The following is a 10,811-nucleotide window of genomic DNA, read 5'->3' on the forward strand; positions in this document are numbered from 1 at the left end:
ACTATAAATAGTGTGCGAGATTAGCTCATATAGCAACAAAACTGAATATGACGTTATATAAACACAAAAATCCCCAGAAGAATAGCAGTCAAGGATCACCAAAGACAAGTGATGACTGAAACACACAGGAGTCTTAATGATGCTCAGTCTGAGGGAAATCAAGGGAAATTAGGGCAAGTGTTATTTTTTTACACCACTTGAGTCATTAGGTTGCTGTTTTCTGCTCCACTGCACTGTATCTCAATGGTTGAGAGTGTGACCTTGTGCCAAATGTCTGGTCTTATGGCTTCAGATAAAAGTGTCTTCTATATGAATAAATGTAATGTTACCGCAAGTAATAGAGTCTGGAAATGTAAAAAGAATATGTATTAAAAATGTTTCGGTACAAAAAGATTTATCTGTACAGTAAACATCATCATCCAATGTGACTTTCAATGCAGTCGCATCTGGGTTTGTATAGAAAGATTCATGTCCAGATTTGAAAAGGTATTTCAAATGTGTGTTTGACATTGTCCTAATGAGAATCTGGAGATGTGACTCACAGACACTGGCCTTGATAAATGTCTTGCATTAAGGAAAAGCAAGTGAGATTCATTTCTCTTCACGTTTTAAAACGACCACATTAACATACTTTATTCAGGCTGTGCCTTTGATTTAAGTGCATAATGTTTAAGTCTGAATAATAAACTTTGATCAGAGAAGTACATACAATGAATCTCATTTAAAACAAACAAGAAATGCAACTAATTTTAACAGGGGAAAAAAAAACTATGTAAAAATGTTACAATAAAAACACGGTAAATTGCCTTACAACATATGATGAGAAATTATAATATTAAAATCAGAAAATATGATAATGCGAAACATTAAAATGAAAAAAAAGATATATTGTAATTATTTATAACATTTTGTTACTATTATTAATGAAAATGGCTGTAATACTAGGCTATGTCTTGTAATAGATTTATAATTTGTTATAATTTGTGGTTATAATTTGATCTATCTATCTATCTATCTATCTATAACGTACAAAGCAGATGTTAGTTGTTCAAGTAGCTTGGTATATTAACATTATATCAGTTATCAAAATATATGGTTATGAACTGTAAAATATCCAAGCACCAAAAGGCCATACCATTCCAACAAAATGCTGGATATCAGGCAAGCACATCTGCCAGTTTTTGTTTAATTAAATGATTTTTGTATTTTTGATTTTTGAAATAACTGTTACATACTAGTGGTAAAGAGTGTGTGTACAAAAACAATAACTATATCAATGTTTGTATTGCAAGCATGTGTACTCGAGGGCCACTCCCTGGACAAGTCTAAAGGGCTCAAGTATTTGCAGAACAAATAAGGTTTTAAAACGTGGTTTAATTCACCGAAAAAGAGCATAAAGATCACCCCACAGATGACAAAGTCAATGTTCAAATCTTGGCTGAATGCTCACTGACCTTTCCCGTGCTCTGGGTTCAGAGAGGAAGAGGCGCAGCTTTATCAGTAGTTAAATTAATGATCAATCCTTGAAAACTCCCTGACTCTGCAAGACTCCTCCTGGTTTGCCTTTCTTCTCTCTTTATTCCTCGAGTCATCTCAGATTCTTCCCCTCACTGCATAATACACACACACACACATACACGTTCTGCAATTGCACAGACATCCCAAAGCTCTGACTGCCACAAAACTTGCTCCTTCCCATTAGCCACAAGCCCCTGCCACATTTCCCTCAGTCCGTGTGCCAGAAAGCCAACGTCTCTGTTTTGTCTGCAGCACAAGCCAAGCCCAGAGCAGAGGCAGGAAAAAGTTGAGCTGTTAAGCATCTTTCACCTCGCTCTCTGTGCTGTCTCAATCACTGTGCTTCTCTCTTCGCAGGTTTTTAAGCACAGACAGAGGCTTTAACAGTAGCACACATCACTGTGGTTGTCAAAGATGAACATAATCAGCTATTGTGTGTCCGCGACAGACAGACCGATGTGTGTGAAGGATAACGCCGGAGATGTAAATCGGCTCTTACCTGCTGTTGAAGCTTAACGCAGGAAGGAGGAACAGGAGGTAAACGGCTCCGATGAATTTCATTGCTTTGTCTTGCTCTCATGCACTCGGTGTCTCTTTGCCCCTTTTTCTCTCGATCGCTCGCTTTTCCCTTCTCCCTTTCTCTCTCCCTCTCCTCGCTGGCTCGCTCACGCGTTCTCTCTCTCTCTCTCTCTGTGGTGCACACACGCGTTAACGCAGGCACACGCGGCACGGCAGACAGATGCAACGCTGCAAGCGGTGTGTGTATGTGAAAGTGTGGGGCTCTACGGCTTCAAATAGCAGGGACAGGGAGACGGACGGATTTATTAATGGACAGAAACTAGGGTGCCGGGGCGGGGGGGGATCCGGAGAGGAAGACTGGAGAATGATTTGAGGTGGTGAGGTGATGTCAGCATCAAGACAGCCAGTGGCTCCCTGTCTTTCTTTCTTCTCTGCGTTCCAGTGCGAGATGAATACCTGCTGGTTTGTCCCACATGATATCCATCTGTCTTGGGACGGGGCAGGGCGATTATCTGGGCTAGAGGAGAGCAGGGTTGCTCCGCAAAGACCAAATTAATCAATTTTCGTGGAGATTACACTTTGATGGCAGGGTTCATTAGTTTGACATTTTGTTCTCTGTTGTCCGTCAAAGTAATTGATGAGACATTTCCCTGCTCACCGTCTCATATTGTGAGATTAAGAGGGTAAACCGATGATGATACATTTAATAGTCACACGAGTCACTTGGGTCCGTGTATCATCTGACCATTCAATTAATCTGGCAAACGAAAAACGGGCGATATTTCGTTTTTCGGTGGTTCTGTATGAACCAAAAATTGAAAGCTGATGTCTTTTTTTCCCCATTTTCTACTCGAAACCGAATATCCGATAAATAGAAAAACCCAATCGAAATATTACGGCTAATTTACGTTTTTCAGTTTTCGCGGTTGTTACGCTTTTCCAGTTCTCGCGGTTGTTTTACCGCTTTGCGCATGCGCAATGTAGATCCGCGCGATAAGCCTGTGATTATTTCTTGTATGGTACCGAAAGACCCACAATGGCCTCACTCGAGTCATACATGCCAGTAATTTATGATATGTTTATGAATGGAGTGACATATAGGGAGATTTCTGAAAGGCTGTGAGAAATAAGTGTCCAGTGGGGAAACTCTGAGATCTGTATCCGGAGACAACTTACCAAATATAATCTGCGGAGAAAAGGACACTCTTCTGATCCAGACCTTGAAATTGCAGTCTCTCGAGCAATACATTAGGTATGTGTGTATGTGTATATATATATATATATATATATATATATATATGTTTGCTACAGAGAGTATATGGAGAGTCCCCATAAATCATGAAAATATATGTATGTGTGTGTTAACAGACTGGATCAACTTATGGTCGTAAAATGATGACAGTGCCGGGGAATGCCGAATCGGATTTGATCTGAGAGCAGCCCATGCCCCACACCATGAAGAACGGCGTAATGTTATAATGTAGTTATATGTTTTTACATGTTTTTACAAGAGTTTATAAGAGTAATGATTTGTATGCCATGCACATGTAGGCCTAATGTCTATGCTGACCAAAGTTATTCATATATTTTCTCGCTTGTATAGGGTACCCATAACTTTAACCCAAACCTATTTAATGCAGAATACATGGGACATAAGCTACACATGGACCAAAATGAAAAACTGGTCATGTTTGGAGTGACTCATGTAATTGCTGTGGATGGATACAGCAAGAAAATTGTTGCAAATGCAACTACGCCAACAAAAAACAATCTAGCCATATATGATTCTGTGTACAGGTCAGTATTGAATATTAAGTTTGAAATAAAATACTTTAATTGTCATAACAGAGAAAAAATTGTCACACTGGTTTATGTACTGTAGACCTGCAGTAACACATTATGGAATGTGGGATCAACTTCATGTGGATCATGGCAAAGAGTTTTACCTCTGTCTGTACATGCAAGAGAGGCTGTCAGAATATAGACACAACCAGCAAAGAGCGCCATATCTCCAAACTCAGTCAACAAGGGTAATGCTCTTAGTCTACAAGCCATCAACCGATACACCAGTCTTAGGCCAATTATTGCTTTAAAAGTTCCTGCACTTGAGTATATCCATGTTCTGCTACTTTAATGTGAGTGATGACAAGCTAATATAAAAATGCCATGTTGGCCAATTTTCAAGAGTTACATTTTGGAACTTCCAGTACATTTAGCTGAAAATACTTATCATGATGTTGGTGCTTTTACTGAATTTGTCTGAGTATTTTTTTCCCATCAAACACACCGTTACTCTTTATTTGATTGCTTGTTTCTCTAGTTTCCAAATGTGTACAGCCCTCTTCCAACCTTTTATTATTTTAACAGAATCACACAGTGGAAAGGATGTGGCCAGAAATCAACAACCGGGTAAATTACCCAGTAAAAGAGGCCCTGGTGCAGCTACAAGACCAGGACGCATTAGATATGGAGGACAGCCTGACGAGGTTCTGCACATCCAATCTGACTGGCCAGATGTGCCAGATTGGAATAAATTGATTTGTGCATTCATGGAAATCACAATCTACCATCTAATGAAAATTTACCTTTTTTTAATAATAAAAGTATAGTTACCATAGTTTTTCGCGTATCAATTACGATTTGTATAACCAGTTTTACTACAAACACCACGGTTAAACATGGTTTGTCTTTTGGTTTAAGTACAATAACCGTGTTTTTTTTTTTGTAGTAAAAACATGGTTATTTTCATAAGGGTATCCACTGTGTCACACATTCAAAATCGAATGCCAGCAAACCTCCATTAATAAGCTTTGGGAAAGAGTATTTTTGTGTAGTTCACAGACCATATTACCTGAAATATTTTAGAAATATTGTTGACCATCATGTTAGCTGAGGTGAAAAGCACAAATGATAGGCCTACATCCATTTCGTCACAATTATGTTGCCTCGTTATGTTGAAAGTACCTGAAACACATGTGGTTATGGCTAGTGGCCATACAGTCATTGCGCATATGCACAGAGGTAATGGCGTGTTCACATCAAACGCGAGAACTGGAAATAGAAAGAAAACAGTAAATTAGCCCTTAATTTCGGGTTCGAGCAGAAAACCGGAAAAAAGACATCTTTCATTTTTTGGTTCATACAAAACCACCGAAAAACGAAATATCAATCAGTCGCCATGAGATGAAAATTCAACCAATCTATTTTCTAAATGCATGTCATCTTATTGTGAACAATTCATCCATGCATATTTAAAAAAAAAAAATTTATTTAAATTGACATGAGTTATACCAGACTCCTCCAATCATTTTATCTGCTTAAACCCCACCCTTTTTTATTTTTCTCACAATTGACTGCAAGCTCGCATTCAGCTCGCATGCCTCCATCCAATCAACAAAAGATGGATAGAACCAATTCCCGAGCTACATTTTTTTTTTTTTTTAACTGTAATCCATTTCACTTGGATTTACATCACAATTCATAAAAAAAATCTGTCACAATTACATCACAACTTTAAAATACTTTCTCTAAAAATGATAAAATTACAGTTGATTTTACAATAAAAACACTGTGGTTTGTTTGAGCACCCTGACCAGCCCGACACGGTAACACTGTGATAACAACATCCAAAGGCATGTTTTGGAAGGGACAATCTTTTCAAATCCAACCAATTCATAGTTTTCACGTGACGTCACACCCTTATAGGTACACGCCCTCCTGGAGGACAAACCAAGGGCTGAATTCAGAACCTCATACCATACAGTTTTTGCTATTGAAAGATGTGGTAAAAGTAGTGCGAGTAGTATATACGGTTCCGAATTCAGCAAAGGCAGTGATATTAAAAGACCAAATTCAATACACAACCTTATTGATGATGCATATGTACAGGCAAGCAGATGAATCCAGAATATAAATGCAACAGTTTCTCAAGCGTTTTTCTATTGAAAATCATTATAAAGAAAAAGCTTAACCATTATAATGCATTGCATTCATATTCTGCACGACTGTATATTCTATGCATCAATAATGTGTATACTGAATTTGATCTTTTAATATCACTTTTATGCATTTAGTTTTAGTACATTAAGGCACTTTAACTCTTTCCTCACCATTGGCAGAATTTTCCGGCAATCCAATGTTTTTATACCGCAGGGGGCGCTATTACACATCTTCTGAAAGAGTACAGAATCTGAAGAAGCAGAAACAAGTGATAGAAGTATTGCTTACGCACACAATCATCAAACATTCAACAGCATATTACAGTTTTTTACAATCACTTTGCTACTATTTTCAGAACCATGATGTCATTTTTCAAAACTCTAGACACAAAACTCAAAACGGTTATCACTTGTAACACAGGCTATCTAATGTTCAAAACACTGCATTGTGCATTCACATCTTTAAAGAAATCTTGCACTTGCACAATCATTGGTTCAAAAAACAAATTTACTGTGAAATACCATTGAAACATAACTATAAATCACCCACGCACAAGCAACTGATAGTTTCACTGTGTTATTGTTCGTACAATCATTAAATATTGTAGAACAAAATAGTTGATACAGGTTTCATTATGGCACTACATGTACAGTAAATACATCTCTGTAAAAGCACTGCAGTAGTAGAGAGAATACTACAGACACAGTGGAATCATTGAACAGAGTTTGTAATATATTGATGCAAAACACTACAGTACAATCACAACATAGGTTTATTTGAATCAAAGCAAAAAATAATTAGCTATGAAATAGAAAAGAAAAGACAGCAAAACAAAATGCAGTGTTCCTCAACTTGCTTGCTTGTACTGTAAGAAACAGAACAGGAGTGATACAGTGCAGTGCTGTCAATACTGTACATAGTCTGAAGAGGTGGTACAGTATTTGGGACCATAGACACAGTGTCTGATGAAGCATTATGATCAAATATTAGGCTACATCCATGGATATTGTAGTCTAAATGGTTCATGCTTCACGCTAATTGGTGACAATGAATCTCGTTATCTTGAAACTTTCATGATTTACAGTAAACATGGAAGATTGTTTGTCTGTTTCCATACAACTATGCATTCAGATGCAACAGTTACTTATCATTTTGAGCAGTTGTATCAATTGATAGTTAGATCATTGTAAGGAAATGAATAGACACTCATTTGAAATGTAATGTGTGAATTGCCTTTTGAAATAGTAATACTTTGATGTTAAGTTGTGTCATATTGAACAGGTGATTTTTGTTGAATGAACAAATGATCTAAGTTTTATGTGTATTGTATCCAAGCAATTGAGAAAAGGGTTAGAGTTTTGAAAAATGTGCATTTTGATCATTGGTTGTGAGTTTTGTGTCTAGAGTTGTGAAAAATGACATCAAGGTTCTGAAAATAGTAACAAAGTGATTGTAAAAAACTGTAATCAAAACTGCCTAACGTTACAGGATGAAATGTCGAAACCATGAAGAGGTACAGGATGTGCAAGCTTTGGGCTATGCTATATTTTGCTCATCGTTCTGAATCCGTTCCACACATAATCTTTGCCAAATTTTATTTTGTTGCTATTTTTTTATTTTTTTTTATGAAACGTACCCACATTCAGGGGGTGATCAAAAAAGAATGCATGAAGATAGAATAAAAAGCAGAGGCTCTATTCTTTCTTTTCATTTATTGAGTGTTCAGATATTCATACAACAAAATATTCTGGGGGCCATGAAAGTTTTGTGAAAATGATCAAAAAAGGGCCGCTGGCTGGCAGGTGCTGTATATGGAACAAGTTCCCAAAACTTGCATTTTATTCACAAATTTTTGTTTTTCCCTCTTCTGAGTTGGAAAACTGACAAGCGTTCCCTGCAATTCAATGGATGTTTTGGCCTCCAGTTCTTTGTGCCAGTCACGAGACTGAAAACTATAAATTGCAGATGGAGTATTGTTCAGAAAACCTCTTTGCAGGGCAAAAAAAAAAAAAAAAAAAAAAGCTGTTTGGATTTAAATAGGCAAATGCTTAAGAGTCTATGATTGGATCATTATTGCAGTGATTATTATGTTTCTAGCATGTTATATGATTGGCAGCAGTTCTTCTAAGCCCTAACTGATGGAGCGTGTAGCTTTTCATTTCTTAAACAACCATGTATGAAGACACATCATGGCCATATTCCAGGATGACAATGTCAAGATTCATCAGGCTCAAACTGTGAAAGAATGGTTGTGAGACATGAAGAATCATTTTCACACATGAATCGGCTCCTCTGAGTCCAGAGCTTAAATTCATTGAAAGTATTTGGGATGTGCTGGAGGAGACTTTACAGAGTGCTGGACTCTTGCATTGTCAATACAACATCTTGAGCAAGATTAACCCTCTTGGTTAATTTAATATACAAAGCATATAGCACACACAATTTTTTTTTTTTTTTTTTTTGCCTTTGCATAATTTGCATAAGCACTCGTTTATTGTAATTTCATGGAAAAAGAAAAGGAACCCTTCAAAACTAATTTTGTGTTCTGCAGAAAACATTTTCTTTTTTTAAAGCATTTTAATACGAGTACTTTGTTAATTCTGAAATGTTGTGAAACACTGAAAAAGGCAACTTATAAAACTTGAAATTTAAAATGCTTTAATATGAGGGCTAGAGAATCAAAACTCATTAGGACACTGAAAGATGGAGGTGTTCCTATACCTCTTTTTACCTGTCTCTCTCATACTATTTTTGTCTTCAAAGGGAATAAAAGATTTAGGGATAGCCATTGCTTTTAGCCATGGAAGGCTGACTGATTCAAGTTCTATGATCAGAACTGTGGAAATGGAAGAAAGATGTGTCTGCGGTAGAGGTCGTGTTATAAAAGAATGATGAATGGTTTCCATTAGACCACTAATGGAGTTTGGAGTCTATTGTCCCTTAGTTCTACTCCCTGCTCCTAATTCCGCACCTATTTGATTTGCGTCTAATTAGAGCGTCATGGGTTGCATAGGCACTCCGGGAGTAGTCACAGATGAGTGGGGTCCTGGCCCTCGGGACTGCTATACGTATCCTTAGTAATCTGCTCGTATTTGTCTTAGTCACACCTCCAGCAGTCTGTGTCACAGACAAGGTGAAGGAAAACATGTCTCCTGTCAGATTTAAGAGAAATGAAGAGTGCTTTTAGATGAACAATGAGAAGGCAAAAGAAGGATGGACTGGTCTTCTAAACCACCTTATAATAATAAGATAACTTGACTGGATGTCAAATAAATATTGAATTTGTTTCTTGTTTTAAGCATAAATCTTATTATACCTCTCCACATCCGTTATGCTTAAATCAAAGGAAAAACTGACAACGTGGTTAACTTAATTCAAGATTCAACTTAATATCTTATGCAATTCTTAAGTAAATGTATCTTGTTTTAATATTTTGAATAAAAACAAGATAAAAATACTCATTAAGAAACTGATTTTAGCATAATGTTTTAGTGCATATTATTAGGGCATTGAAAGTGAATATGTTGAATATGATTACAAGAAAATGAAAGAAAGCAACTGTACAAAGTAAAGCAGAAAGTATTGTGTATATATGGGTCAAATCAAAGGGGACAGTGATTCACACAATCTCATGCTGTTCGACAACAGAAGTTGTTCTCTTGAGCTGCCTGCTGTGTTAGTGTTGAAAAATGGAGGAAAACAAATAGACTAATGACTAAATCCATTTTACACACTATACTGAGTTTTCTCTCTGTGTCTTTTGTAGCAATTCATAAATATTTGGTCTGTTTTATCATTGAACATTTCGGATGAACTGTGTGGAACAGCTCCAAAATTGTTTTCTTATTGACATGCGCTTTATCTTTGTGTGCTTTTGAAGCCAAAATATGCAAAGATTACGTTTTTAATCTGTCTACATTTCCTTTAGCCTTATGAAGCAAATGATTATATAGAAATAAGAGTTTCTGTGATTGAGGGATTTGCTGCTCTTCCAAACGAACAAATCCTGAATTTAAAAATATTTCATAACACAAAGACACACGAGGCTGTACATGTATCTTTTTGACTCCAAGGCTCTCCACTGGCTCCATGACTTTAGTCGTTCATGATATATTGGATAAGGACAAAGACTTTTCAAAGAATTTCTACCTGATTAAATATTTTAAAGCTTGACAACTAGATTTTTCATATATGCAGTACTGTGCAAAAGTCTTAGGCATATTAATGAAGAAACCTTCCTGCAAAGATACAGTACTGTGAAAAGTACTGGCACTTGTGTTAAAATGCTGTAAAGTGAGAATGCTTTCAAAAATAAAAATCACAAATTGAATTTATTTATGATTTAACTTCTACTAACTAATTCAAATCAATATATGGTGTAACGACCCTTTGCGTTTAAAACGGCTTTTGTCCAGGTACACTTGCGGATAGTTTTTCAGGGAGCTTTGCAGGAAGGTTTCTTCAAGCGTCTCGGAGACGTTCCCGCAGTTCTTCTGGATTTAGATTTTTTCTGTTTCTTCATGTAATCACAGATGTACTCGATGATGGTGAGATCAGGTCATACCGGCTGTTGTCAGACTCCTTGTGCATACACAAATCTCACTGGATTATTACAATTAATGGCAAAAAAAATGTTTGGAAATGTAAACTGATATTTCCTACTGACACACTACAGCAAAAGATATAAATAACTGACTTAAAACCATTTTTTTGTGGGGGGGGGGGGGTTAACATGCCTAAGACTTTTGCACAGTACTGTATATAAATGCCCAATGGAGTTATAAGATTTTATTCATTTACATTACTTTTCCAGGTCTAGAAGGCTTAGACTTAAGATC

The 10,811-nt window shown here is 36.7% G+C and overlaps 2 protein-coding genes across 4 annotated transcripts in view; one reads left to right on the top strand and one right to left on the bottom strand.

Annotated features, from left to right (window-relative positions):
* Window positions 1-2,474, bottom strand: part of luzp2 (leucine zipper protein 2) — a gene marked incomplete at its 5' end in the record, with an annotated part of 117,925 nt that extends 115,451 nt beyond the window's left edge. Inside the window, one exon of one of the 2 annotated variants that reach the window (XM_079874763.1) lies at window positions 2,015-2,095. In XM_079874763.1, the coding sequence (XP_079730889.1) occupies window positions 2,015-2,095 (81 nt within the window). Of the gene's footprint in view, window positions 1-2,014 lie in introns of both variants that reach the window. The other variant, XM_079874762.1, reaches the window with a different exon arrangement.
* Window positions 1,785-4,653, top strand: LOC307160586 (uncharacterized protein). 2 transcript variants are annotated; one of them, XM_079874764.1, is made up of 5 exons: window positions 1,785-3,286; window positions 3,403-3,514; window positions 3,675-3,831; window positions 3,917-4,064; window positions 4,402-4,653. In XM_079874764.1, the coding sequence occupies exons 3-5, from the start codon at window positions 3,680-3,682 to the stop codon at window positions 4,570-4,572; spliced, it is 471 nt and encodes a 156-aa protein (XP_079730890.1). In that variant the 5' UTR covers window positions 1,785-3,286; window positions 3,403-3,514; window positions 3,675-3,679; the 3' UTR covers window positions 4,573-4,653. The 2 variants fall into 2 exon arrangements, 1 of the variants encoding a protein (XP_079730890.1); XR_013821563.1 differs by lacking the exons at window positions 1,785-3,286; window positions 3,403-3,514; window positions 3,675-3,831 and having other exon boundaries at window positions 4,004-4,169; window positions 4,402-4,588.
* The last annotated feature ends 6,158 nt before the right edge of the window (window positions 4,654-10,811 follow it).

This window comes from Squalius cephalus (assembly GCF_949319135.1).
Source record: "Squalius cephalus genome assembly, chromosome: 6".
In the NCBI taxonomy this organism is placed as follows: Eukaryota; Metazoa; Chordata; class Actinopteri; order Cypriniformes; family Leuciscidae; genus Squalius; species Squalius cephalus.

Excerpts from the sequence above, each read along its gene's own strand:
- LOC307160586 (XM_079874764.1), top strand. The coding sequence starts at position 3,680 with ATGGGACATAAGCTACACATGGACCAAAATGAAAAACTGGTCATGTTT. Across the intron at positions 3,832-3,916 it reads ATATATGATTCTGTGTACAG|ACCTGCAGTAACACATTATG; the intron begins GTCAGTATTGAA and ends TATGTACTGTAG. Across the intron at positions 4,065-4,401 it reads TCCAAACTCAGTCAACAAGG|AATCACACAGTGGAAAGGAT; the intron begins GTAATGCTCTTA and ends TTATTTTAACAG.